The sequence below is a fragment of the Melopsittacus undulatus genome, chromosome 4 (genome assembly GCF_012275295.1).
Source record: "Melopsittacus undulatus isolate bMelUnd1 chromosome 4, bMelUnd1.mat.Z, whole genome shotgun sequence".
Lineage (NCBI taxonomy): Eukaryota > Metazoa > Chordata > Aves > Psittaciformes > Psittaculidae > Melopsittacus > Melopsittacus undulatus.
In genome coordinates this window covers 36,654,937-36,682,633 of record NC_047530.1, presented here as the reverse complement: position 1 = coordinate 36,682,633, position 27,697 = coordinate 36,654,937, and the positions used below count along the sequence as shown (strand labels likewise).

Genomic DNA, 27,697 nt, shown 5'->3' with positions numbered 1-27,697 from the left:
ACTTACTGTTGTTTCCTCCTGTCAGCTTTGTGGTATGGCTGTTTTTCTCTCACCCAGAGTGGCACTCCAGGTTTTCTTCCATCCTGGGCTGTGGTTTTGCTGGTCACCTTGTTCCCGACAGCTTGATGTAATCTGTCTTTAGGTTTGGCTGTGTTTTGTTTTCCCCTTCTTATTCTGTTCCGTGGTATCTGGGTTTGGGGAGTTCCTTCAGCTCTCCTCAAGCATTGAAGAGATTTGCGGTGAGTTGAATTCTCTAGATATTTTGTGCTATTCTCCTCTGCAATGTGTATATTTAAATCATCTTGTATCTGTTTTGGTGGAAAACTGAGCTTGTTTCAGCGCTTCAGAAACGGGTGATAATAAAACCTCTGGTGTGGTGTTGAATGCGAGAGTGGCTTGTGATGCATTTCAATGTGAATTCTGATGACCTGCAGCAAAAGCAGTACGTTCTGGCTGAGAGAACAGTAAAATTAATTAGTCTCTGTATGTGGATTTTCTTGAGAACCTGACTTCTGTATTCACTGCTGCTGTAGTGCCTGCAAGCCCATCTGTTTACCAAGCTGCAAGTGCAATGCTGTCAGAGGGATTTGGATTCATCGGGTGTAGTGAGCTCATGAAGTGGAACCTTAGGCATTTTGCTCACGTAATAGAGGTGTTTGCATTACCGAAATGACAAACTCAAGTACCAGTCTTGCTGGAAAGAATTTATCTGTTGGCTTGCTTAGTCTTTTCTCCTGGTGTTTCTACACTTCAGCACAGGCTTGCTGTGAAGTTATTAATCTGGGAAGAGCCCTGTCTGCAGCTGAATTGAGTATTTTGGTGAAATGTTGGGCTCCAAGGTGACCTGGAGGCCTGCATCTTGTATCAGATGTCAAAAAGGGCATGTGCCTAAAAGCAAGGTCTGTTTGGTCTGTGATGCTTATGCTGCTGGGGGGAACCCACGCTTTAGTGCTGTTATTGCAAAACTCTTAATGTGTGATACCAGCTAAAAACCTTGGGCAGAAGGTTTCTGCTTCTTTCTTATGTAAAGGCCTTGGCTGTAGTTTTACAACTTACACTTACTAATTTATTCTTATTAATCCAGGTCTGGGAGGAACAGATGTGTTAATTCTGATCCTAGTTTCAATGATTTTTAGTTTTTGTAGACTTGTGTCTATGCAGCCACTGCCACTGTGCAAAAGCATCTGCAAAGCAAAGATAGGCCCTGATGAAATCCATCCATGGGTCCTGAAGGAGCTGGTGAATGAAGTTGCAAAGCCACTGTCCATTGTATTTGAAAAATCATGGCAGTCAGGTGAAGTTCCTGATGACTGGAAAAAGGGGAATATAACCCCCATTTTCAAGAAGGGGAAAATGGATGACCCTGGGAATTACAGACCAGTCAGTCTCACCTCTGTGCCTCGCAAATCTGGGAGCAGATTCTCCTGGAAGGCATGCTAGGGCACATGAAAAACAACAAGGTGCTTGGTGACAGCCAGCATGGCTTCACTAAGGGGAAATCCTGCCTGACCAATTTGGTGGCCTTTTATGATGGGACTACAGAACTGATGGACAGGGGGGGAGCAGTTGATGTCATCTACCTGGACTTGTGCAAAGCATTCGACACTGTCCCACACGACATCCTTGTCTCTAAATTGGAGAGACATCAATTTGATAGGTGGACCACTCGGTGGATAAAGAACTGGGTGGATGGCCACACACAAAGAGTTGTGATCAATGGCTCAATGTCCAGCTGGAGACCAGTAACAAGTGGTGTCCCTCAGGGATTGGTGTTGGGACTGGTCTTGTTCAACATCTTTGTTGGTGACATGGACAGTGGGATTGAGTGCGCCCTCAGCAAGTCTGCTGATGACACCAAGCTGTGTGGTTCGGTTGATACGCTGGAGGGAAGGAATGCCATCCAGAGGGACCTTGACATGCTTGTGAGGTGGGCTGATGCCAACCTCATGAAGTTTAACCATGACAAGTGCAAGGTCCTACACCTGGGTCAGAGCAATCCCAGGCACAGCTACAGGTTGGGCAGAGAAGAGATTCAGAGCAGCCCTGCAGAGAAGGACTTGGGGGTGTTGGTTGATGAGAAAATGAACATGAGCTGGCTTCAGTGTGTGCTCACAGCCCAGAAAGCCAACTGTATCCTGGGCTGCATCAAAAGGAGCATGACCAGCAGGTCAAAGGAGGTGATCCTGCCCCTCTACTCTGCTCTTGTGAGACCTCACTTGGAGTATTGTGTGCAATTGTGGTGTCCTCAACATAAAAAGGACATGGAACTGTTGGAACAAGTCCAGAGGAGGGCCATGAGGATGATCAGGGGGTTGGAGCACCTCCTGTATGAAGACAGGCTGAGAAAGTTGGGGCTGTTCAGCCTGGAGAAGAGAAGGCTGCGTGGAGACCTCATAGCAGCCTTCCAGTATCTGAAAGGGGCCTACAGGGATGCTGGGGAGGGACTATTCATTAGGGACTGTAGTGATAGGACAAGGGGTAATGGGTTGAAACTTAAACAGCAGAGGTTTAGATTGGATCTAAGGAAGAAGTTCTTTCCTGTAAGGGTGGTGAGGCAGTGGAATGGGTTGCCCAGGGAGGTTGTGAATGCTCCATCCCTGGCAGTGTTCAAGGCCAGGTTGGATGAAGCCTTGGGTGATATGGTTTAGTGTGAGGTGTCCCTGCCCACGGCAGGGGGGTTGGAACTAGATGATCTTAAGGTCCTTTCCAACTTTAACTATTCTATGATTCTATGATATGTGGTGAGCCATTTCACAGGGAGGCATCCCGATTTAATGCATTGTGGAATTTGCTCCCGAGTGTGACACTGCTTATCCTGTGAATGTGTGACAGGAGTTTATGGTGTTGGTCTGAGCTGACTGCGATCCTGTTCCCAGCAGTCAGATAGGTGGCTTTGTTTACCAGCTGTAAGACTTGAAGGATGGGGAGAAGGAAAGATGTTCTAAGGGCATGAGTTCCTGCATGCAAGGAAAAGCCTTTATCTGGGTCAGCTATGAAGAGTACTTGGCAGGCTTAAATGTAGGGCTTGGTCTTAGCAGGGTCTTTGGTTGATTTTTGGTCTGATAGGGCTGCTGTAAGCACTCTGGTCTGCTTGCCTGAGGCCTCTGCAAACCAAAAGCTTACTCAGACAAAAATAATAACCCCCCAAAATCTACTCCCCGTTCTGAAGGAAAGGGCTCCTCCTGAAGAGCTAATCTGCTCAACAGAGAGGCACAAGAGCAAGCCCCGCTCACTCCTGCCAGCACCTCTGGGGTTTCTGATGTGACACCCCATGGTGGAAAGCCTGAGCAAAGCGTGGGGGTTTCACCCCGGAGTCACTTGGCAGCACATCTGAGGCTGAGTGTGCACACACCGGGCTGGGACAGACTGCTGCGGCGGGGAAGCTGTGTCAGCTCTGCCGTCTCCCTGCCAAATCAGCACTCATGTGCTTCCTCTGTTGTGTCCCTGGCATGACCCTGTTACCAGTAACGCTGCTAACATGTGAAACTGGTGAAAAGCTGTAAACTTTAGCTTGGGTCGAAAGCTTTCTGAAGTTTCTGAATCGTCCTCTGGTTTGTCCCAGCACCCACAGCATAAAGCTGGCGGTCTCTGGCATTTCACAAGTTTGAGAAGCGGGACTAACTTGTATGAGCAGCAACCACCACCAATTACTGAGCACATGTCCCTGCTGGCACTCGGGTTACTCAGCTTTCGACATGCCGATCAGGAGGTACGCAGTAACGAGTAAAACTGACGCTGGCTTCCTCGAAGGAGCCTCCCAGCCCATCTCGGGGCTGTCCCTGAGCGCGTCCTTCGGCTGCTGCCCTTGGGCTCTGTCTGTCGCAGGGCTGCACCCCCGCCCGCCGCCCCTTGCCAGGCTACCTCCCGGCGGCCCCCGGGGGCACGGGGCGGTGGACGTGCACCGGGGCGGGGCGCGCCCCAGCTGACCGCTGGGCGGGGCCGCCGCGCTCATGTGACACCGCAGCGGGGCTGCCGCCACCATCGTTCCACTTGGGCTACTGCCGCCGCCGCCGTCATGGTGCCGTCCCCGCTCGTCCTGCTCCTGGCGCTGGGCGCCGCCGCCACCGCCCTGGCCGAGCCCCTCCGCTTCGTTGACTGCGGTGAGTTTCTGCGGGCAGCGGCGGGTGGCGGAGGGGTCAGCAGGCGGAGAAGGTCAGGTAAGCCCGGCTGTGCCTTGCAGGTTCCATAGACGGCAGCATCCAGGAGGTGAACGTGAGTCCGTGCCCTACGCAGCCGTGCTTGCTCCACAAGGGAACGTCCTACAGCATCAACGTGACCTTCGCCAGCAGTGAGCATCGGCGCCCAAGTTGGGGTGCCGGGTGGGCTGCGCTGGGGGAGGTCACCTCGGTCCCACTGAGTGGAGGGGAGTGGGGAAGGGTGCCTGGAAAGGGGTCTGAGTGGGAAGAAGTGGTCGGTGACGAAGAGCTTCCCTTAGTTGTGTTCTTGCAGCCTCTAGGGTACGTGGAGGGGAGGGTGTAAGGTACAAATTTGTTCCTTGCTCTGATGCTGTGCTCACACTGCAGAGATTGAGAGCCAGGGCAGCAAAGCAAGGGTGTATGGTGAGATGCTGCACGTGGACATCCCCTTTCCCATTCCTGAGCCTGATGGATGCAAGTCGGGGATCCAGTGCCCCATTCAGAAGGGCCATTCCTACAGCTACCTGAATAAACTCCCTGTGAAGAGCGAGTACCCCAGTGTAAGTAAGCAGGCAGCTGGTCTGCTCCTCAGAGATACTGCCCTTCCTGGGGCAGTTCCTCCCCTTGCTGTAAAGGAAGGGCACCTTGTCCTGTGGTGGTAGGGAAGGGGTTAGAAGACTCCTTAGACTGTGTTTGAACTGCTGTGAGCATGACTTTTGTTTCAAGTTCCCACTTTGGGACAGACCCAGCAGAGGAAGCAGCCTGCCTCCAGCTGCTAAGAAGTGGCTTCAGCTGCCCAAGTGTTCTCCTGTACTATGCCTCCCTTCAGAGCCTGCTGCATTCAGCCAAATCTTCCCAAACTGGGGCTGTTTGGCTCCAGGGTGCAGTTCAGCTGGGAGGCTGCAGGATGTTTCCACTCTGCTCACTCAGAGAGTGAGGATCTGAGTGCCGTTGTGTGAACATTTGTGTCACGCAGCTGAACCCTCCATCCATGTAAGATGTTCCAGGAGTTGAGGTAGGAGCAAGGCCCACCTACTGCAGAAGGGGCAATACCCCACCTCTGTCCTCTCTGTGCAGAGCTTCCAGGACCTCTTTGCTCCACAGAAGTGATAACTCTCTTCTCCATGTTCTTGCCGTGCGGTTTCCTGAACACTCTCATTTCCCTCTGTTCTTCTCTTGCTTTCAGATTAAACTCATTGTGAAGTGGGAGCTGGTGGATGACCAAGACCAGATGTTGTTCTGCTGGAAGATACCAGTGCAGATCACCAGCTGAGGAGCCCTTTAGCAGGGCCTGGGGAGGGGAAAACTAGAAGACAGCACAGGCCAAATTCTTTTATATAATAAACATTTCTTACTGCTTCCTTCAGAGCTCTGCAGCCTCTGAGCAGCCAGTACCGCGTTCCTGCAAGGTCAGCCATGGGCAGAGGGCTCTTACCCCCTTTAGAGTCCCATGAGTGTTCTCACAGCAGCTCAAGGGAGAGCAGTGCCTGCTTGCAGGAGCAACTGAGCCTCATTCTCCAGCTGCTCTATGGAGGCACATTAGTTGTTTGAAATGGAGCTGTGTGTCCTCTCAGAGGAATTTCTCTGTGATGAACCTGGCTAGTATCTGAGCTGCTACCTGGTAACCCTTCAGTGCCTCTTCTAGAATGCCAGCTACATCCACCCTCCTGTGCTTCTCCTGCTCCGTCATGACTGGGATGCCCCTGGGACCTGTGTTTGCCGTTCATGCAGCTGAAGGAGAGGAGACTTCCCCTGAGCTGGCAGCCTGCTCTGTCCTGGGCCCGCTTGTGCCAGCAGGACTGCAGCTGGAACACTTTCTTATGGATGCAAAGCCAAATGGCTTTTGGCATCTCTGCAGGGATGATTCTTTCTCTAATCAATGGTTTGCACTGCTACTAACTTGGAGCTGCTGGGAGCTCCTGAACCTCTTTTTATAACTTTCCTTTTAATAAAAGCTAGATATTAACTGCTTCTGTGTCTTCTGTGAGTGGAGAGGAGCAGAGTGGCTGAGCATCTTCTTGTTGAGGTTGGGCTGGTTTTGCTTTTCAGCTGAAGGTGTGGATGGAGAGGGTGGTATGGTGGCCTGAGCATGGGTGATGTATGAGCAGCCAGGCATCTGTTGCTTGCTGCCAGTGCCAATCTGGCAATGCCTGGCTGTGCTTGTGCCTTGCTGGTACTGTGCTGCCCTGAGACTGTAAGGGCTCCCTGAGGAGGGGGGGGTAGAGGTCAGGACCTTGCTTGCTGCACCATGGGTAAAGGCTGTTCTAGTGAGGGCTCTGGGGCTGGACTAGCAGGCTCCCAAAACTGCCAACTGCAGGAACCTACACTTTCTTGTGCTTAAATGCTAGCCTGCTTGTGTGTGAACAAGGCAGGGTCTGAGCAGCCACAACTGCTGTGCTGTCTTGTGGGGATGAAGCTGGCTCTTGCTGGTGGCACTGGGTTTGAGAGATAAGCAAGAATTTGGCCTGGCAAGAGTCTCTGCTCTGCCTCAGGAGGAGGCTGGGTGCCAGCATGAGACAGATAGGAGTTGCCTTACAAGAGTGTGGTGGCCTTGCTGGGCTAGACCCACAAGGAAGATGTGGATCCAGTACCCCCTTGGCAGAGGTAAGACAAGCATAGTTCTGACCAGCCCCAGTGTCCTGAGCCACAGGGGCCCAAAATAAATGTTTTATTTAACAACATGAGAGAAGTTTCCAGCAGACTTGGTTAAAAAAACAACAAAAAAACAACAAAAAAAAGAGTCACCAACAACTTTACAGAAAGGAAGCTGCACCTGTCCCCCTGCCCAGCAGCACAGGCACAGGGGGCATGTGCCCGGGTAAGGGCTGCGTCTGGGCTGGCCACAGTGAGAGCTGGCCCTGGGGCCCCTCCAGCCTCTCCCCATGCCCCAGGATTAGGCAGCAGTTTTAGAAAGCTGGGGTCACCCCCCTCTCAAAGCTCTGGCCAAAGGTCTGGATGCTTCACGAGGAGCAGGACCAGCACCCACGGTGTGGGTGAGGTGTGTCGCTAGGTCAGTGCAGCAGCAGCAGGGAGATGAACCCCCTTTCTTGCAGGGAGAAGTGGGGAGGCTGGGGCTGTGTGGCAAGGGAAGGTGTCCCGTGAGCTTCAACGGCATGGGGTGATGTGATGGATGCTGGGAGCTGGGGTGGGCTCTGCTGCAGCAGGAGAAGGGGCTGTCAGGGTGCAGGGGGTGCAGAGGCTGGGAGCTCAGCCCTCACCTGCAGAGAGAAGGTGGTGGAGAAGTTGTGCACTTTGGAGGGGAAGGAGCAAAGCACCTTGAAGCACCCACAGCCTCAGGGGGCCCTTCTCCGTGCAGGAGGGGAGCACCCTCACCCCTGCTCCCTTAGTGCTACACTGCTGCTGGGCTCTGGGCTGTCTGGGGCACGCAGTGGTGGGGCTGGGCCAGGGCTACGTAGCCTGGCAAGCAGCGGCAGCGGTAGGAGCCCTCCGTGTTCTCGCAGATGCCGCCCTGGCAGAGGGGCTCAGGGCTGCCCACCTCCTCGCACTCGTTGATGTCTGCAAGGAGAAGGATAGGGGTGAGCATTCCCAGCCACAGCCACCTCCTTGTGCCCCTGCCACCCCAACAGGTGCCCCATGCCCACTCCCTGCACCTCCAGGATGTCCATGATGCCTCCAGCCTCCCACACCCCTCAGCATACCCACAGAGCCACCTGACTACCCAAGGGTGACATCTCCAGCATTTAGCATCCCCCAGCATAGGAGGGAGTCCCCTCACCCCCAGTAATGCACAACAGATAAGGGGTCCTGCAGTTCATGACACCTCTGGGTTAGCAGCTTCATCTAAGTTGTGCTTAGAAAGCAGCACAGGATCTGGGAGAAAGACCACCTCCAACCTTGGAAAATGTCCTTTCTTGATCCACAAGGCTGATGAGGCAGATGATGGTGGCCCTGAGCGGCAGATCATCATCACCAGAACCAGAACAAAGAGGGACCTCGTGCTGTGCAAACAAGGCCTTGTTTTATTAACCCACAAACTGTGTGAAAGGGCTCACTCGGCTGGCTTGTGGCTGAGCTAGAGTGCGCATTCAAGCCTACAGCAGCTGCCCTGCTGCTTAATGCACCTCCATGACACCCTGCCTGAGCTACCCCAACTTGTGGTGAGGCCACCAGCTAGGCAGAGCATCCCTGTACACCCCAGAGCCCTTGTATGCACTCACAGGACCACGAGAGCCCAAATCCTCACTTGCCAAGGCAGGTCCAAACTCTCTGACCACAAACTCCAGCCTCACCCCCCACATATCAGCAGCAAACAGGAGTGGGGAGCAAGTGATGGGTTCAGCCTGCCGTGCAAGGAAGAGTGAAGGCCCAGGCAGTGACCGATGGACCCCAGGAGGGCTGGAAAGCTCTGCCAGCCTGGGACCTCAGGTTATCCCTAGCACAGGTGGAGGGGACCATATGGCAAAGAAAGAGAAGCACAATCCCAGGGACAGAGGCTGGAAGCAATTCCTTCAGGTAAGGTGGAGGGAATCAAAGCAGTCATGTGAGAAGAAGGAGGAGAGGGGAAAGGTGAGATGAGAGCTTGAGAAACAAGGCAGCCTTCATATACAGCCAAAGCAATGGTAGAATGAGCACTGGGAACTTGGGCTAAACCTTGGGACCAGAACATCACCATGGATGGGCTTGCTCAGAAGCCCAAGGAAGAGATGTTAGGCAGCACATCAAGGGAGATGTGCTCCACAGCCTGGGAAGCAGACAGGCTTGATGGGGTCTTCAGGGAAAAGTAAAATGGTGAAGAGCTGTCAGGCTGGTCTGACTGTAGGTCACTGAAGTCAAAGAAGTAAAACAAGACTACTTTAGCCCAGTCACCTGAAAGCCAGAAGGAGCAGAGTTAGTGCTAGCAGTGTGCACAAAGCCCTGGAGCCTGCCCATTCAGGCAGAGGTAGGCAGGCAGCCCATCCTGCAGGGTAAGGGCAAGCTATCCCCACAGGTAGGTGAGAGGGGAAGCACTGCAGCAGCCGCAGGAGTATTCTACACGCCTGAAGTCAGCAAGGTAAAAACACAGGGGTGACTAAGCACCAAGTAGGAGAACTGAAAGGAAAAATCCAAGATAGCCTCCAGTGTAAAATAAGTGCTAGTTAGTCTAGGACACAAAAGGCAACAAGCAAAGACTCCATAAATACATTAGCAGGAAACACTGGGGAATGTCGGTCTGGTCTTTATCGGCAGGGAAACAAAAGAGAGACAAGCTGGCTGCAGCAGCTGGCGTGGGCTTTGTTCCAGCCAACAAAAATGCTCATGGTGATCAGACAGAGTGCAGACCACATCTGAAATGTTTGAATAAGGTGAAAGAGCACAGGGTGGGAAAGGCCACACTGTGATGGAGAGGTCCGACAATCAGATAGATAAAGCAGTCACATCCATATTGCTAAAGGCTTGTTGCAACTCAACTTCACATCTTAGTGCTGCTGCAGTCCCTGAAAAGCTGGACGTTCTCTCTGAGATGGAGGATAAAAGAGGTCTCAGAGACCCAAGGAAGGGTAAATCTGGTGACTATCTTTTAAAAGAGAGAAGGGAGAATCCAGGATTACAGACTGCTCACCACTATTCCCGTAAGCAGACCAGGTTTGTGAGTGATTAGGTCATAACCCTCCAAAGCATATCAGGGTCATTAAATAGCTGGTGCTGATCTGTTAAGGTCTGATTATGTTAAGCCAATCTGGTTCCCTTCAGTAACCTGATAACTGGTCTGTCAGATAAGGGAGAAGTGGTGGATATGATGTGCCTTGGCCAAGGTGAGGATTTCAACACACTCTCACATGACACACTCAAGCAGACTGAGAAAATACAGTCCAGATGAAACTGCAGCAATTGCACAATGAGCTGCAAAGCTGCATAGCAAGGATAATTAGCAGTACCTGTCTGCTACAATAAAAGACATTTAAAGCATAGCCTGCAGGAGTCTGTCCTGACCCCTGCTCCATCTAAATGTTGTCATTAAGGTGGGCAAAGGAAGAATTCCCTTGCCTGTAAAATACATGTGTGTGACACCAGGCTGCAAGCACTTTGTGGGTTTCAGACCCATTCTGATCAAGCAGAGAAGCCATCCAAAATCAACCAGAGAACATTCACTGAAGGCAAATGCAAAAAAATCCTGTGGCCAAGGAAAGTGAAACAGAAGGCACAAATGCAGAATGAGGAGTAACCACTCAGGCAGCCATTTTGCCCAGCAGCACTTGGGGAAGCAGAGACCATGGGTTTTGTACAAAGAAGCTGCATGACCATATCACGCAATAAGAAGCTGGGAGCTAGAGTTAGGGCTGTGCCTAAGGAAAAAGAGCGTCTTCATCTGCTGAGTGCCTGGAGCCTCAGCTGGCTTGGGGAGCTGCTCTGTGAAAAGGATGGCAGCATGGCATAGGGATGTAGAGGAAATGCTAAGAGACGTTTTAGAGACCGTGTCTCATAGGGCAGCGTTAGAAAGTGAGGAACTTCACCAGGGCAGTGATGAATGTCGAGGAAATTAAACCAGGATAGAGTGGCAGTGGTTGGTGATGTAGAAGGGTGCTATGCCAAGAAGTTGTCACTCAGCTGCCTCCCGCGGTGCACAGGACTGCCCTGACCTCGCTGCCAGCAGAGAGTGGCCGGCTGAACCCCCAGGAAGGTCCCCCAAGCCCCACGGGAAGGAAGCGCCCTGGAGCAGGGATTCCTCCAGCAGCTGTCCCGGCCAGGACCGCCAGAGAGCGGCAGCCGCCAAGGGATGCGGGGCCAGGCTGCCCGCGCTGCCGGCCCGGCCCCGCTCACCCATGCAGGCCATGCGGGCCATGTCCAGCTGGAAGCCGTCGAAGCAGTCGCAGGTGTAGCCCTCCCGGACGCGCACACAGCGCCCGTTCTCGCAGCCGTTGAGGATCCCGCACTCCTCAGCCTGCAGCCCCTCGAAGCCCTCGTAGAGGCCTGGAGAGTGGTAAGGTGGTGTTAGAGCAGGGTGACCCTCCACATGTGGAGGGACGTCAGGCATGCAGTGAGATGATACCGGAGAGGCCAGGACTAACACAGCAGCCAGATGTGCTGAGCTGGCAGCTCCCAACCCCTGGCTGGGGTGGGAGGTGCCAGGCAGTGCCCACGGACACAGCCTGGGTGGGAAGGCACCTCTGTGTCTCCAGTACTCACCGGCTTGGCTGGGCAGGTAGTGGGGTGGGGACCGCCCTGGGCCATGATGGAGAGGGGTGCCACGAAACTCGCTGTTGGGTTCCCTCCGAGGGAAACCAGCATCTGGATTTCCATACTCAGACTCCAGGTAGTTGTAGTAGGGGCCCATATCTGGGCTGGCAAGGCCGTAGTGGGGGTCTTCCAAGCCTGGTCCATACTCATACCTAGGTCTTTCTCGGAGCTCAGCCCCTCTCTCAGTGTCTTCACTGGCCCCATTACACAGGAAAGCAAAATCAGCTGCAAGTGGTGAGAGAAAAGGAAGGGTCAGTGCAGGCTGGCTCAAGAGAGGTAGGTCTGGTATGGCCAGAGAGTGTGCATCCACACCGGGCAAGCAGAGCCAGGCCCCTGTTCAATGGCCTGCAAAGCTGCAGCTCTGTAGCTTGCTGATGAGACCGCATCTTCAAGAAAACCAGTTCCTGTCTGGAGCTGGCAAGGCCCTGAGCAGCAAAACCTCCAGTTCCCAGCATGCTCCCTTCCCAGCCTGCCACCACCTCACCTCTCCTAAGCTAAGCAGGAGCAGTGGGATGCACAGAGCAACTCTCCCCTCAAACACCTTGGATTCATTGCACCCATTTCAGGTACATCCTACCTATGGGTGCAACACAGCTGTGAAGAAACAGGGGTTCACCCACTCCTTGGACTGGCTTTGGCAATGCAGGTAACAAAAGGAGCCCTTGCTGCAGCCATACGTGGCCGACCCTGCAGGACATGACCAGGAGCACCCCAGCCCTCTCCCACCTCTGCTGCGGGATGCTTGCCTATGCCACCCCACTCACCGGAGGACCTGTGTGGGCAGAGCGCGCAGTTCTGGCCCCAGGCTTCACCAAGCCGGCAGCAGCACTCGGTGTACGTGGTCTGCTCACCATGCAGCAGGTCTTGGCAAATGTAGTCGGCAACAGTCTGCCAGCAGACATCCAGATGGATTTCATACTCCTCCGAGACATCTGCAAGTGACACGAGCAAGGGAGGCTATGAAAATCATCTAGAAGAGTGCCACCTCACCTTTCCTGAGAGGGACAACCATGTGCCCCAGCTCTTTCCCCCCCTGCCCTGGCTGTACATATGAGGCTGCTGCCACACCTCAGCCTGACACAAAGTCCTACCCTGTGCTCTCTCCCAGAGGACTGACCCACAGGGTGGATGTCAGGGTGGAGGTGTGCTGTAGCAGGGGCTGGGGCTTACCTGCCCTGCTGGAGAGGTTCACACACCGGTTGCCTGTTGCATCCAGCACAAGAGGGAGGCTACAAAAGCAGTGGTAGGAGCCATCCGTGTTCAGGCACTCGCCATTGATACAGTACACTTCGTTCTGACACTCGTCCTGGTCTGCCCACACACAGTGACAGAGCAACATTTCAGACTGATAGATGTGGGCAATGCAGCCCTTTCCCTGCCCAAACAGGGATCTTGGGGGTTCTTGCCACCTTCTCCCCTGCTCCCCAGCAGGTTCCCGGGAAGCTTGTCACCCAGACCTGGCCCTGTAGCATGGGCAGCAGGGAAAACTCTGGGTGCAGCAGCACAGCTGTCCCTCCATGTGCAGTGGGGTGCCCACTGCTCTTTGAGGCTGTCTTACCAACACACTCAAGCTTGCTGGGGTCATAGAAGTAGCCTGTACGGCAGAAGCACTTGTAGCCCGGCACTGTATTCAAACACTGTCCATTGCGGCAGAACTCGGAGCCAAATATCTCACACTCGTCCATGTCTGAGAGAGGAATGGAGGAAGCGAGAGAGCATTTCAATGAGCAGACCCATGGGAGCAAGGTGGGTCAAGTGCTGTATCTGCAGAAAGCTGGCACAGCACCTTGGCCTCGATCACTGGCAGGGACCCAAGTGAGCCCCCACCTCTCCCACCAGCCCCATGCTTGAGAGCACAGAGGGAAGCATCCACAGGCGGAGCATGAGAACGGATGTCAGGGAACAGTATACTTTCACAGGTAGGAAATTCATGTATGTTTCTGAAAGGCTGAGAACACAATCCCCTGGAAGTGATGTGCAAAAGACTGAGCCAGGTGGCCACTGGGAGATCTGATTGGTAACTGGAAGGGTTTTGTCTTACTGGACCCCATCCCTGGCTCAAAATGGGCATAGATTTGCACCAAGAAAGAAACACTACTTTCAGTGAGGCAGGACTGGAGGAAGGAGCCTTGCCATCTTGGTGATAATGGCAATTTGGCATTTCTCTGGATGGAGGAAAGCAGCATCAGGATGCTCACATCCCCACCACATCCCCCACCCATAACCCAGAATATCCACAGATATTTCTGTGGATGCATCTCCAGGTAAGGCTTTGCACCACTCCCTCCCTCTTTCCCCAGAGTAAATGAGAGTACCTATGAAAGAGACTTTTCCTGAGAGTGGATCTTCCTGGGGAATATAGCCTTTCCCGAGAGGGCAGATCTCTTGGTACTCCACTGGCCAGGAGGCAGATGCCAAGGGGAGATTGAAGTAAAGAAAACAGCCTGTTAGCACAACCAAGGTGAAGCTGGAAGGCAAAGCACTGGTCTTACCTGGCGTAGTGGGGCCACAGTCCTACCTGTGCCTGGGATGGGGCAGGGGTAAGTCTCACAGTTGTCACCCCAGGCTGCTCCCACAGTACAGCAGCATTCCTCCTTGGTGATGTTCTTGGCCAGGACGCTGTCACACAGGCGAACATCGCTGATGTGGTAGTAGCACTGCTTCCGCTCTGTGCCATCAGAAAGGTGGGCTGTGTGTGTCTCAGGGCCCTCTAGAAGACATCAGAGCAGAGAAAGGATGGGGTCCTTGGCACCCCAACACAGCATCCCACACCTAGGAGGTCCCAGAGCACACCCATCACCACCAGCATGGCCTTCCCAGGTGCTCACTTTCAGGCTCCTCAGTTCTCCCCACATGAAAGCTTGCCTATCCCTGCATAGGCTTGTACAGCTTTATCTCATCCCAGACAGGACTACCACACTCCTGCTATAGCTGCTACTCATGCTTCTATTCTGGCTGCCTACTCACCCAAGGCTGCTCGGGGCTGGCACTGTCCTGCCTCTGTGTCGTATTCCTCATGGTCACTGGGGCAGAGGCACAGGAAAGATCCCTCCACGTTCTCACAAAGTGCAGTCCCGCACACAGCGACCATCAGCTCGCACTCATTCACATCTGCAAAGAGGCAGTGGTGGGCAGCGGAAGCCCTGCCTTTGTATGGACACCCTTTGCAGCACAGGGTCACCCTTCAGCAGGGAGATGGAAGCTGCTAGGGACAAGCTCAGAGTTGTGCTCATGCCATGGCTCAACACAAGTCTGTCAAGAACTTCCTGCCCTGCTTTCAGTGGATTCAAGGAGCCTGAACTATGGCTTGTGGTGAGTCACTGGATCACAGAATCATCCAGGTTTGAAGGGCTCACTGGAGGTCTCTAGTTCAATATCCTGTTCAAAGAAGGGTCAGTTATGACATGCCACCAGGCTGCTTAGGGCTTTGTCTTCTTGGGCATTTAAAACCTCCAAGGACAGTGACTGCACAGCCATTTTGGGCATCTGTTTCATTGCCTGCCTGTCTTAAGGGTGAAAATGTTTTTCTTTATAGTACATGCTGCCCATTCTCCTTGGGCACCTATTTTTGCTGGGGTTTTGCTCCATGAGCTGCCCAGTCCATGGCTGGGATTCTCCATGCACAGTTACAGTCCCCATCCATGCTCTGGCAGCATGTGTCACACAGTAGGGACACCAGCCTGGCTTCTGCCTATGGCTTTTCCTCACTGACTGTCGGGGTAATCACAGGAGACTCACCAACACAGTAGTGTCCGGAGGGCGAGCTCTCATAGCCACGGTCGCAGAGGCAGCGGAAGGAGCCATCCGAGTTCTCACAGAAGCCATGGCTCCCACACAGTGTCTCATTGGCACACTCATCTATGTCTGCAGCAGAGCAGAGAGCAGGGATTGCCCCAGACCCCATCTCTCCCAATGACTCCCCCCACCCAGGCCTTTTTCTCTGACCCCAAGACCTGGGGATGAGGCAGGCATTCCCTTGATGTGAGGGACTCCACTGCTGTGTGTGTGTCAAGAGAAGCTTCTTGCAACATCCAGTGCTGCAAAGAGTCCACATGGATTGAGAGACAGGAGCAGGGTGGGAATGGGAAATGGATGGCAAATGTGGGAGGTGGGTGGCAGGGACAACTGAGGGTAGCACAGGTTCCTGCAGAGGAGTAAAGGGACACAGAGCCCATAGGTTCACATCAGCAGGAGATACAAGGGTGCAACCAAGGTGTGTGGGGCAGGTGCAGACAGATCAGCAGATCTAGGATGGTACTGTCATCCCCTGTTCTTGACCTGGCCCTTCTCCAGCTGCTATAGTGCCAGGGAGTAATTTCTGCCTAGCTACAGCCCGGTGGGGTTGGACAATCATAACTGGGTCCTCTGCAGGGTTTACAGCCTTGCTGGCTGCATCCTGCTCCCCTCTTACTTCTGCATGGGGGAGATTTCCCAGGAGCAGCTGTAGCAGCTGCGTGCCCACAGCCTGCTGCTCCTAAGGCCAGGAGCAGCTCCACATGCTAAGTCCTGGCTCAGGCCAGAGCCCAGTGGCTGGCAGCAGCTCCTCCTTGCTGCAGCCTTCACTGAGCTGGGGATGGGAGCCCCAGAAACTGCAGAATCCCCTTTGCTCTTTCCTCTTTGCTGGAGCCTAAACTCCAAACCCAGACTCAGCCTTGCACACAGTGGTACCAGCAGCTTCTCCTCTCACCCAGCCTTGAGAGGCAGGTGACTGGCACAGGCAGCAGCCCCAGCAAGCACAGCTTACGGTGATTTGTGGTCCAGCCCCAAGCCTGGAATGGCTGTAACCTGCCCAGGACTCTCCCAGAGCGGAAAGCAGCACAATGCAGTGTCTGTTCCAGATGCCAGGAAGAGAGAAGTCTAGACACAAGCAGGCAGCTCAGCCAAGAAAACAAACTCGGCATTATCTGCCTCTCCACCAGCCGTACATTTCCTCCTCCTCGTTCCCCCCATGCCCCTGGCAGAGATGTCCCACAGCCACTCTGTCCCTGCCAGGAAGAGGAATAGGGACACTTGGGGCTGTACTCACCAATGCAGTCACCCAAGGGGGTCCAGTGGAAGCCAGGCTGGCAGCCCATGATACAACGGTAGGAGCCAAGGCTGTTCTGGCACCGCCACGTGCCACAGATGGCATCCCCATATTCTTTACACTCATCCACGTCTGCAGGGAGGAGGGAAAGGGGATGAGGATCATTACATGGAGACTCTGCTTGCTCACTGCAGCACCCAGGTCAAGTTTGGTCCCTTTTACAAGATACCAGCAACTTTGGGTGTTGGGAACAGAACCATCCTCCCCATGCACTTCCTGCATCCACCACCCCCACATCCCAGGGGCCTGATCTCCCCAGATGAGCTCTCACCCACGCAGTCATCAGTCTCCTGGGAGTGTTTGAACCCATTTTCACACAGACACCTGTAGGAGCCTTCTGTGTTCAGGCACTGGCCTTGTGAGCACCGGGACTTGTCTGCGCATTCATCCACATCTGCAAAACCAGGCCAGAAGTGTCAACCTGGATCTTACAGCAGGGAAGAGAGCAAAGGGCAGGGCCTGAGGTATGTCCCTGCCATCCAGCAGCTCACCTTGGCAGCTGACACCGCCAGCCACGTTTGAGAAGCCAGGAGCACAAATGCAGAAGTAGGATCCGTGACTGTTGAGACACTCGCCACTGGGGCTACAGATCTCACTGTTGAGGCACTCATTCACATCTGAAGGGGAAGCAGAGTCAGGACCACGCACTTGGCAATGGAACACATCCTTCACCAAAGCCACATGAATTCCCTCTCCCCAGTCTCTAACAGGCAGCTTTCGCAGGGCAACTGGACCCTGGTTTTCGCACCATGGGGACAGAGATCTTCCCTGTCCATGGTGATCCTGCATTTGGCTACAGCCTTACAGATGTGCCATGCATGTTGGCATCACCTGCCTTGCCCCTAGTGTCTTCCCTGACAAGAAAGAAGAAGGATCCATAGGGAGGCTCAGAGGGCTGAAGGGATGGGGTTTGTACCTGTGCACATGGTGCCATTGATGAGCTCGAAACCAGCCCGGCAGTGGCACTCGTAGGAGCCCAGGGTGTTCCTGCACTCTCCCCCCAGGCACTGAACAGCAGGGTCCTCACACTCATCCATATCTGCCAGAAAGGACACAGCACAGAGTGAGACCCCAGCTCTTGCCACCACTAGAGAATATCCCCACCCAGAGAAGCCATCACCCAGCTGCTGGGTGGGTTTGAGCTGCTCTCCACATCATCCTGTCACAGCAAGATGATGGCAGAGACTCCCTGCTACAGGGATGTGAGGATTCAGTCCAGACCCTTCACTTCTCTTCATTATAGGGACCAGGATAAACGGGATCCCAGCATCAAGTCAGTGCCCAGAGACAGGACCAGAGGAAATGAGCACAAACTGAAACACAGGGTGTTCCACTTGAACATGAGGGAACACATTTTTACTGTGAAGGTTACTGAGTACTCGCACAGGTTGCCCAAGGTAGTCATGGAGTCTCCCTCCCTGGGGATATTCAAAAGCCATGTGGACATGGTCCTAGGCAACCAGCTCTAGGTGGTCCTGCTTGAGCAGGTCCCTTTCAACCTGAGCCATTCTGTGCCGCTGTAAGCACAGGGATACTGTTAACCCTTGCGTCCATTTCCAGCAGAGCTCTGCACTGGATACCACAACCACCAAGAGGCCAGTGCAGAGCCACAGTTGCTGACAAACCCTCTCTTCAGCCCACTGCACAAGAGCAAACACCAGGAAAGTAACCCAGCACCAGCCGTACCTCCTGCAGCTCTGCTTTCCTACCCACCAGACTTGCAAACAATGTCCTTCTCCTGGCAAAGCTGGATGGGGGCCTGCATCAGCTCCTACCCAGCTGCAGAGCTCCACACAAACCCTCTCCCACCCAACTCCTTCAGGTCTTAGCCAGAGTTTGCTGGCACTATTGAGGATTTTGCTCACAGCAGAGGACAGAGGGGTGCCTGCCCTCTGACACAGGCTGCCAGATGCCAGCAGTCTGCCACTGTCTGCAGGCCCATGATGTTGAGAGCACTGAAGGATGCTGCCAACCAGAAGGATGGGCTGGTGTGCAGGCAGCCAGGTCCTGCCTTCCTCTTCTCTCCTGCCAAGAGCTAAAGCCCTGAGACTAGCAGCTCCTGTGGGCAGGGCAGGGATCTTCTCTTCCTCTTTGCAGGGCACTGATCATGCCACAGTCATAAATGAGCATCACTCCCTACCACCTCAGGGGAGGGTTCTGAGCTCTTCAATCTCAAAGGGTTGCAAGTAGCAATGTTCTTGAATCCCTCTGGAGATGAACCATAACCTAGTTTATTTATCACAAAACTACCATGAAACCCTTATCATTTTTCAAATATGAAACCCAGATCCACTGACAAGGACACCAGCCAGGGCAGGAAAGAACATGCCATCCTGCCATCAGTGTTTGTGCCAGTGTGACCCAGACAGAAACAAACCCTGATAAGGTGTCCTTGTGACACAGCTGGGGCAAGGTGACTGAGAAGGGGCTCACATGGAGTTTTGGGAAAGGGGGAGGGCAGATGGCACACAGTTCTGAACTGAACCACACACAATTCCTCTCTGCTCATGCTTCCAGGCCTCCCATGGTCTGACCTGCGTCAGCATTCCCCAGGTCATCATTAGTCTGGGGTTCTCATCAGTAGGTCCTATTGCCAATTCCTTTCCTGTATGAGGAAGATCATCTTGCTGTTGCTCCAGGCAACCTCTGCTTGCATCCCTCCCCACCCTTTCTGCTGATCAGAGAGGTAAAGAGCTGGAGGAGGATCCTGAGGCTAAAGAACCCCAGGCACCCCAGCTATGGCAATGTCTCTTTCCTCCAGCACCTATTCCTCTGTCCCTGGGAGAGGGATACCTTCACAAGTGCTGCCATCTCTGGAGACGGTGTAGCCAGTGTCACAAGCCATGCAGGAGTAGGAGCCCTCGGTGTTGAGGCAGAGTCCAGAGGGACAGGCAGCCTGGGATGTGCACTCATTGATATCTGCATAGGCACATGAGGGAGAGCGGGATGAGTGAGAAGCATGTGGGGTAACCATGTCTGGTAGCAGACATGTTGAGAGAACCAGCCAACATGGTGGCTAGGACCCTGGCAGAGCCCTCAGGAAGAGCCTAAGGAAACTTGTGGACTGGGTGCATGACTCTTCAGAGGGTCTGGACCCACAGCTCCTGGTACCTTGGCAGCTCTTCTTGTCAGGTGCCACCTCGTAACCCTGGTAGCAGGAACAGCGGAAGGAACCATCCAGGTTGACACACCGCCCATGAGCACAAGTCCCCTCCACAAGGCACTCATCCACATCTGCGTGACACAACAGAGGGCAACATGGCATGGGAGGGTGCTCAGGGCTGTCCCACCACCCAAGCCAGGAGAGTGCTGTGTCCCAGCCATGCAGGCTGCCTGCCCACAGGGAAAGGGTGCTGCCTGTGCCCCTGCTCCTTCTGAGGCTTGCAGAGAGCACTGCCATGGGGTGCTGCCCAGAGACAGCCTGAGCTCCTCACCAATACATCTCCCATTCATGGCCCGGTAGCCGTCCCCACAGCTGACACACTTGTAGGATCCCAGCGTATTGACACACTTCCCGCTGCGGCAAGGGCTGGGATCCACACACTCGTTGACATCTGCCAAGAAATACACTCCTTTCAGGCTCCCAAAGGCAAATAGTGCAGCCTTCTCCATGATGTTCCTTCCAGCTGAATCCTCAGTCTCCTCCTGGGGGACAGTGATGCTCAAGAGGAGGCAAGACAAGTTTCCCAGGGCTTGGGTAACATTTTTTGTAGTCCCACTTATCAGTCAGGATCCTACACCCACACCTAAGGGCTGACATAATCCAGAGCAAAACTCACTGCTGCAGGACGTTGCCAAGACCAGAAATGTGCATGGGCAGAGAGGGGAATCAGAGAACATCTGTGCAGGGCTGTTTCATCAGGGACTTTCATAACTGTGACTGTGATGCAGCCTCCAGTTCAGGAAGTCCTTAAGTGCTTTGTGGAGGCTGTGCAGGGGGAGCACCATTCTGTGCATGCCCTGTTTCCCGTACTGACTCCTAAAATAGTCTCCTAATCTGTGTCAGAGATGAGCTACTGAGAAAGGGGAATCTTTGATCAGGTACATTGTTGAATGATGAGGCCCAGGTCATGCCATTTGAGTGGGATGTTGTAGGGCCAGGTGGCCTGAGGCAGCCTGCTCCCCCTGCAGTCTGCTTGCCAGCATGAAGGTCTGGTGACACAGAGTCAAGGTGGCATGAGAATGGACGGGCATCTCCTCCCAGAATGGAAAGCTGTCATGGGCTGGTTGTGGGGGGATCTCCCTGGGGAGATAGGAGAGAATCTTGGGAGATTCTCCCTCTGTGCCCAGGAAAGCCTGTCCCTTCTAAAGGCAGAGGAGAGGACAGGCAGCCCTCAGGGGGGGCACAGGGCAGACAAACATGGGGGGGGAAAACCTTCCTCCCTTACAGGAGAAGATACAGGACCGATGTGGAAAGAAGGTGTTCAGCCCTGTACAGGGTGGGTTGAAGGGGCAGGGGAACAGGTAGCAGCAAGCTTCACCTTCACACTGTCCCCTGTATCCCATGGCAAAGCCCTCCTTGCACTCGCAGCGGTAGGAGCCAGGGGTGTTGATGCATTGCTGTCCTCGGCAGACAGAGGGCTGCTCACATTCGTCTCGATCTGGAAACAGGCAGGGAGACAATCCTGAAGTCTTCCCACTCCAGGGTTGGGAAGGCTGGATGCAGGAGAGGTGCTGCTCCACCTGCAGCAGGCTTTGCCCTGGGGACCCATGCCAGGGCTCTCCTCCATCCCCCATCGGTCCTAGCATCCCCTTGAAGCAACGATCAGCGCTGGCATCACAGGCTCCTGCCCAGATCATCATGGGCAAGGTCCTGTCCTTGAGTGAGCAGGAGAGAGTGATCCCCATGGATCAGGCTGCCCAAGAGCAGGCCTGCAGGGAGGGAGGGTGTGCAGGTGTGCACATGTGTGTGCATGTGTGTGTGCACATGTATGAGAGAGGGTAACAGCAGAAGACTGGGGACATCCTGGGGAGGTGGGAGCCCTGTGCCCAGCAGATACCACTTACCCTCACAGCTCTGCTTGCCCTCCGAGACAACCCGGGTGTACCCAGAGTAGCAGAAGCACAAATAGGATCCCACACTGTTGATACAGTGACCTTTTCCAGCACAAGGATCTTTCAGGCATTCATCTTCATCTGTATCCAATGACATGCAAGTATGGAAGACAGACACTCACCACCCGCAGGCCCTGCCAGCCCTCTGCCAGCTCCGCTGTGCAGCAGGTGACCAGGGGCTCAGCAGGGCTGCAAGGAAACCTTCCCACAGGAGCCTGAAGGACTGAACAGTCCATCAAGGCCCAGCAAGCAGAGGAGGTGCCAACCTACCCATGCAGTAGTGGCGGCTGGGGTCCAGCATGTAGCCGGGGTTGCACAAGCATCTGTATCCTTCTGGGGTGAGCACACAAGTGCCGGCTCCACAGGACAGAGGTGAAGAGGCACAGCTGCCAGCCTCTGAGAGGAGATAGCATGGGGTTGGTGACAGCATGAGAAGGGGGCATGGATTCTAGTGGCTGTTAACATCTTGGAGAGTGATGCTGAGCCTGCTCCTCTCTACAGCTTCAGGCAGCCTGCACTGAAAGGGCTGCAGGGAGGACATGGCAGATCCTGTCACCTCATTTGGGCTGAGCCAATCTGGGAGGCCTACGTCCCCTGCATTGCTTACTTGCACCCTGGCCCCACAAGAGGGTGGTGAGGAAGCCTGCCAGCCCCATGCCTTGGAGGAGAGCTGGCAGCTGAGCCTGTAGGGGGCTGGTTTTGGGGTGACAGCAGGGCTCCCTGCCCCTGCCGTGGAGTGCAGGTGGCAAAGATGGGGCAGCGAGGCACCACACACCCCTTGGCACTAAGCTGGATCAGGGGGGTGTGTGCGTGTGTGTGGACAGCCCAACCCCAAACAAAAGGCTACTGAGGAAGATGCATTCCTCAGCAAGGTGCCTCCGCCAGGCCTGCTCCCCAAGGTGCTCCAGCCCCCCGTGGAGGGCAGGGGCCGCACTCCCAGACACTTAAGCAACTCTGGAACAACAGCGTCCTTGTTTCCAGCACAGTAAACAAGCCGCCCTGGGAGCCACATGCCTCCCCTCGCGCTCCCCCTTCCCGATGAGTCAGCTTGCACTGCTGAGGAACAGCGCCAAAGCCACCGGAGTTAGCGCGTGATCCCCTCCCTCCACAGCCCCTGCTGCACTGGACAAATGAGCTGCAGGCGGGGAAGGGCACAGAAAACCAAACACTTTGGTCCTGTATGGGAATGCACTCGTGCCTCCACACAGCCAGCCGGCTTTCCCTGGCTGATGGCAGCCACCACCAGGTTGAGACATCACCTCAGGATGGCAGGGCAGGAGCTTTTCTTTGGGAAGTCAAGGGGGGCATACGGGAGAGAAGCAGGCTGGGCAAAGGGGAGAAACCCTGGGCAGAGCTTAGGGCATAATTCCCCCATAGTGACAGGCAGAGAGACAAAGAAAGACCCTGAGAGCAGTGGATACACACCTGAGCCCTGTGCTGGCATCTGTGTTGGAGCAGCAGCATCCCGGGTAGTGGTGGGGCCAGGCCGGGGAGGACCATGCCAGGACTCTTCTTCATCTGCTGAGGAAGAAGTAGAGAGGTGAGGTCCAGATTTCAATCCCAGAGAGAGGTGCCTGCCCAAGGCTTACCTGTGCTGGGTGTCCCTGCAACCACTGCTTCAACACAGCACATGTGAAGGGGCCACAGGGTGGCTGCAGCAACCTCATTATCTAGTTATTTAACACAGCCCCTTTCACACTGCTGGTTATCCACCATCTCCACACACCTCTACAGCCACATATCAGCCACCCCAGTGTGATGGGGGTCCCCATGCTGCCTCCAGCCAGTCCATCCAGAAGCCTGTCCTGCCCAGTGGTGGGGTCTGCTGTGTAGAAGAGGCAGCTCCCAGCCTCTGCTCTCCTCTCTGCCCTGTGCTCCTCCCCATGAGCACACTGCCCTCCTGCCAGCTGGGCACTCACCTCTGCGCATGGCAGGCTCCACAATGGCATCAGCAACACCCTGAGGGACAAAAATATAGCATTGTACCTGGGGTGTAGCATCCCTGAGACATTTTCCCACCCACCTCCTAGATCCTCTCGTTCCCCAGGACAATGTCCTGGGAGGAGAAGCTGCCAAAGCCACTCAGTCCTGAGCGCACTGGTCTGAGCAGAATACAGCTCCTGGCCGTGCCCAGGGGGCTACCCACAGAGGGGCCATACCAGCAAGCCACGCAGGTGAGACCCAAGGCACTGCTACCAGGCAGGCATCCCTGCAAGTTGGCACGGTAAATACCTCCACTATCACCGGTGGCTCTGGAGGGTTGAGGACAGCCTCTGCTCCTCCTGCATCAGCCAGCAGGGAGGGAGCACCCACACCTCAGCCAGCTCCAGCCTCAGGCAGGGCTGCTACCTCTGCCCAGCAAGCACCAGCTGGAGTCAACACTCACCACAAACTAGTGCAGCAGAGGTCTCGGCTCCAGCTGTTTGAGCTAGTTGCCTCTTAGGAAGGGCTGAGAGGGCACATGGCCTTCAGCAACAACTCAGCCAGGGTAACAGGGTTTGCAGCTCGTTTGATGCTGCCTCTGGCAGCATCTACTTGCTCTCTTTAGTGCTTTCTCTTACCAAATTTCACACCTCACTTATTTGTATGATATCCCCCTTCCTGCCCATCTAGCTGCCATGGTTGTAGCAGACAAACCTTTCTCACCTGTGCAGCAGAAGAAACTTCACCTGGAAATTGAAACAGTGCACAGTGAGTACAGACAAGGCAAGCAGGCATCCTCCCCAAACCCCAGCTGCCCCACCTTCACCCCAACTCTAAGGCAGTGCCACTCAGTCCCTAGCGCTCACAAAACAACAAACGAGCTTGTTCCCAAAGCCAACACAGCCTCTTTGAACACTGCACAGACCCCATGAGCTTCTGCTTCAGCAGGTGCCGGCATAAGCAGTTGATCACACTTCCCTCCAGCTGAGCTGGACAGGAGCCCAAGGACTGCAGTGCCAGGGCTGCCACACAGACCTGGGCTCCCAGTGGAGGCAGCCTGGCCAGCCACCACCAACTGCAAAGATGTAGTTGCAGGAGCCTGAAACACTCGACCTCCTCTTCAAAAGCTTGAAGAATTGATGTCTCATGCCTCAGGAACTCTAGTAGGGCTAAAGAGCACCTTGTATATTCATACAGATGTAGAAAGCCTCTAACAGCTACAAGTCCATCCGTGGGGGCATGCAGGACCTGGGAATTTGCCTACCCTTGCTAGGGGCCCAGATGGAGCAGCTTTAAGGAGTAGATCCCATACTACCCTCTCCTGCCGAGATGCCAGGGTGGGGGAATGCCTCCAGGATGCTCCCACGCAGGCTGTCCTGCAGTTGCTGTCTCCTTGTTACCCAGTCCAATGTCCAGTTGCTGCTCTCCCCATGCTCTTCCAAGCTGAAGGGCAGCTCTTCTGCCTCAGCCTTCCTCATTGACAGACGGATATCAGAGCTGGAGTAGGTGTAGCCATGTCCTGCTGGGCAAATCTCCTTGAAGGCTTCTGTAAGGGAAAATCACATCAAAGCTTTAGAGGGCAGAGGTTAGGAAGAGGCTGGTGCAGGGATCACCTGGCTTACCACACCCAGTCATGATGGTGGGACAAGTGGAAGAAAGGAGCTGAAGACAGGCATGTATGCGAATGCAAGTACCAGTTTCTCCCATCCTATTATTTTCTGGAGATTTCTAAGGATTAAATCCTTATGGAAACATATCTGGGCTGCAGTGGGTGGATGCCTTTTGTAGAACGAATCTGCTCATAGGGCAGGGTGGGTTTCCAGCAGGTACTGGGTGGTACTGCCAGATACCAAAAACTAAATCCCTCCCTGCGTCAGTGTTGCTAGGAAGGGATCATGCCACAGGAAGTTCTAAGCTGAGCAAGGGGGCAACTAAAACATGAGTCCCTGGTACTTCAGCACTGAGCACTTTGTACATTACTCAAGATGCTCTGCACAAACCACCTGAAATTTTTTTCAGTCCTGAGGGTTTCAATGCTTTCCCCTCCACCCAGGCCCATGCTGAGATATGCCAAACTCATCCTCACCTGGCTTTTATCCCAGCAGATGTACAAGAGACAAAATGGTTGTCAAGTAAAGCCAGGCACAGATGTGGCTGTGCTCTTCTTGTGGTAGAGAGTGGTTTCCTATCAGGGGCTTCCCCGTGTTCCCAGTATTACCCAGGCCCTCTTCCTGGGCTGTTGTACCCATCTCACAGGCCAACATCTGCACCGCTCAGCTCTCGGTCCTGCAGCCATCTCAGTGGCAGCAAGTTCAGGCAAGACCAAACCCCACTCTAACCAGAGAGGCAAAGCCAAGGTGGGAACACTCACCTGAGCCAGGCACAGGGCATTCCTCGCAGTTCTTCCCCCAGCCCTTGCCAACGCGGCTGCAGCAGCAGATCTGCTGGGTGATGCGGTGGGACAGGGGGAAGGAGCACACGCCGCCAGATGCCGAGCGGTAACACAGCCCCTGCTCCATCGACACAGCTTTGTCCGCTGAAACACAATGGCAGGGTCAGTGACAAAGGTCAAGCTCTGTGCTCCCCAGACAGAGTGGGGGACACTCAGTCTCTCCCCCTCAGCCGTTTCTTTGCCCATGCCTCACAGCCTGTTCCAAAGGATGTCTCATCCCAGGGGCTGTCCCAGCCTCTTCCAGACTGGAGCCATCAGGCCATTGCCCCACCAGTGCCAGACCCAAGCAAATCCAGCTCCTGTGGGAGCTATCTCAGCCCAGGAGGCTGTGTCTTCTGCCACCACACTGCAGGCATGTCCCCTCCAGGCTCCGTAAGGACCATTCTTTTCCATATCCATGGAGAAGAACAATGCATGAAGGGGACCCATCTTGCACACAAGCAGTACAGTATAGCTGAGATGCACTTGCAAGAGAGGTGAATGCAGGCTGCAGCCTCCACTCAGCCATAGGCTTCTGCTCGGGCCCTATCCCAAACCAAGGGGTTCCCTGGAGCACTTACAGATGCAATGGCTACGGGATGGATCCAGCATGGTGCCAGGCTTGCAGGTGCAGCGGAAGCTGCCACGGGTGTTCACACACTCGGCATCTTTGCAAAGGCCCTGAATCAAACACTCATTGATATCTGTGGACAGAGGTGAGATGGGAGATGTGGTGAGATGTGAGAAAGCTAGGGGTGAACTGCACCCTGTACCCTGTGCCATAGACCAAAGGGGTCTCACCCAGGCTGGTGTCCGGGGCAGCCTCTGCACCAAGCAGCATGGTGGGGACCTCCATGGCAACAGCAGTCCCACATGTGCAGCAGAGAGCTCGCTCGCTGCAGCTGTAGGGGTAGCTCATGAATGACTGCTCTGCTTTGCAGTTCTTGTGGAACACAGATGTGGTCCCTACAGTGAGCCACCCTGGCTGTCCTTCCACCTGATCCCTGGTCCTGCTCACATGGAGCCATCATCTGCAGAGGACCCTTGCTGAGAAACTCAGTGCCAGCACACAGGGAGGGCAGTGACTGATCCCCTCCAGAGACACAGGGGTGGTGGGCCAGGCTGTGGCTCAGTGCTTTAGTGTCTTCTTCTAGGAAGAGGTTGAGCAAGCAGGAACTTGCTAAGCTCAAGCCTTGCCTCAAGCTCTGGCACTGCCCCTGACTCAGCAGGCGTCAGAGCCAGCCTTTGGGTATGGAGCTGGGCTTATCTCAGGGAAACACCATCAGGCTCACCCATCAGGCTTGCAGTAAAGCCTTTTCTACAGCACCATGTAGGAATGCATGAGCTAAGATGGACAAAACAAGGATTAGCAAAAGATGCATAACGGGGAGTTAAGGGCAGCTTTCATGATGGAGAGTGAGGCCCTCGTCATGGACTGAAGTAGCTTTATATCCTTGCTAAAGAGCTTGGCCCAGAAAAGCCAGTGTGCTATTGAAAAGTTCTATATCAGGAGGCACAAGAGGTGCACGAAGAGCTGGATGGGAACATGGAGCAGCAGGAGTGGGATGAACCTCAGCTTTACCCTGAAACAAATCACAGGAAAATATGCTACAGGCTAAGAGATGGAAGAAGGCAGCGATAGGAATGTGGGCACACTTGCTGCTCATAGGGCACCTGTGAGCTGCCAAGACCAAGAAATGTCAATGTTATGTTAGGCAGCACCACACCAAACACTTTCCAAAGACAATGGCAGTCCCAACGCCAGTGTACAAGGCACTGGTGAGACCTCAGGTGTCCTGAGAGCACCGAGTTGTGTTCTAGAGACTTTCTCAAGGTGTAAGAAAGGGGTGCAGAGGTGAGCTGCTGGAACATTCAGAAGAATGGAGATAG

At 54.4% G+C, this 27,697-nt stretch overlaps 2 protein-coding genes across 5 annotated transcripts in view; one reads left to right on the top strand and one right to left on the bottom strand.

Moving 5' to 3' along the window:
* On the top strand, nucleotides 1-6,106 carry NPC2 (NPC intracellular cholesterol transporter 2). 2 transcript variants are annotated; one of them, XM_031048783.1, is made up of 6 exons: nucleotides 1-239; nucleotides 3,563-3,709; nucleotides 3,826-4,100; nucleotides 4,181-4,288; nucleotides 4,524-4,696; nucleotides 5,323-6,106. In XM_031048783.1, exons 2-6 carry the CDS (start codon nucleotides 3,627-3,629, stop codon nucleotides 5,407-5,409), a joined length of 726 nt encoding a protein of 241 aa, XP_030904643.1. In that variant the 5' UTR covers nucleotides 1-239; nucleotides 3,563-3,626; the 3' UTR covers nucleotides 5,410-6,106. The 2 variants fall into 2 exon arrangements, with proteins under 2 accessions (XP_030904643.1, XP_005148957.2); XM_005148900.3 differs by lacking the exon at nucleotides 1-239 and having other exon boundaries at nucleotides 3,184-3,709.
* A 660-nt stretch (nucleotides 6,107-6,766) lies between these two features.
* The window catches only part of LTBP2 (latent transforming growth factor beta binding protein 2), a 71,210-nt gene continuing 50,279 nt past the window's right edge, over nucleotides 6,767-27,697 (bottom strand). The window contains exons 10-36 of one of the 3 annotated variants that reach the window (XM_034061956.1): nucleotides 26,389-26,511; nucleotides 25,748-25,912; nucleotides 24,692-24,922; nucleotides 24,100-24,122; nucleotides 23,373-23,412; nucleotides 22,879-22,974; nucleotides 21,724-21,849; nucleotides 21,406-21,534; nucleotides 20,880-20,999; nucleotides 19,833-19,952; nucleotides 19,510-19,632; nucleotides 19,192-19,317; nucleotides 17,315-17,437; nucleotides 16,890-17,015; nucleotides 16,670-16,792; nucleotides 16,339-16,470; nucleotides 15,051-15,176; nucleotides 14,280-14,423; nucleotides 13,831-14,022; nucleotides 13,628-13,708; nucleotides 12,871-12,999; nucleotides 12,483-12,623; nucleotides 12,077-12,244; nucleotides 11,262-11,537; nucleotides 10,896-11,045; nucleotides 7,470-7,652; nucleotides 6,767-7,354 (exon numbers count right to left, since the gene is read on the bottom strand). In XM_034061956.1, coding sequence (XP_033917847.1) covers nucleotides 7,486-7,652; nucleotides 10,896-11,045; nucleotides 11,262-11,537; nucleotides 12,077-12,244; nucleotides 12,483-12,623; nucleotides 12,871-12,999; nucleotides 13,628-13,708; nucleotides 13,831-14,022; nucleotides 14,280-14,423; nucleotides 15,051-15,176; nucleotides 16,339-16,470; nucleotides 16,670-16,792; nucleotides 16,890-17,015; nucleotides 17,315-17,437; nucleotides 19,192-19,317; nucleotides 19,510-19,632; nucleotides 19,833-19,952; nucleotides 20,880-20,999; nucleotides 21,406-21,534; nucleotides 21,724-21,849; nucleotides 22,879-22,974; nucleotides 23,373-23,412; nucleotides 24,100-24,122; nucleotides 24,692-24,922; nucleotides 25,748-25,912; nucleotides 26,389-26,511 — 3,500 coding nt within the window. In that variant the 3' untranslated portion in view covers nucleotides 6,767-7,354; nucleotides 7,470-7,485. Of the gene's footprint in view, nucleotides 7,653-10,895; nucleotides 11,046-11,261; nucleotides 11,538-12,076; nucleotides 12,245-12,482; nucleotides 12,624-12,870; nucleotides 13,000-13,627; nucleotides 13,709-13,830; nucleotides 14,023-14,279; nucleotides 14,424-15,050; nucleotides 15,177-16,338; nucleotides 16,471-16,669; nucleotides 16,793-16,889; nucleotides 17,016-17,314; nucleotides 17,438-19,191; nucleotides 19,318-19,509; nucleotides 19,633-19,832; nucleotides 19,953-20,879; nucleotides 21,000-21,405; nucleotides 21,535-21,723; nucleotides 21,850-22,878; nucleotides 22,975-23,372; nucleotides 23,413-24,099; nucleotides 24,123-24,691; nucleotides 24,923-25,747; nucleotides 25,913-26,388; nucleotides 26,512-27,697 lie in introns of all 3 variants that reach the window. The other 2 variants (XM_034061955.1, XM_034061958.1) reach the window with 2 other exon arrangements.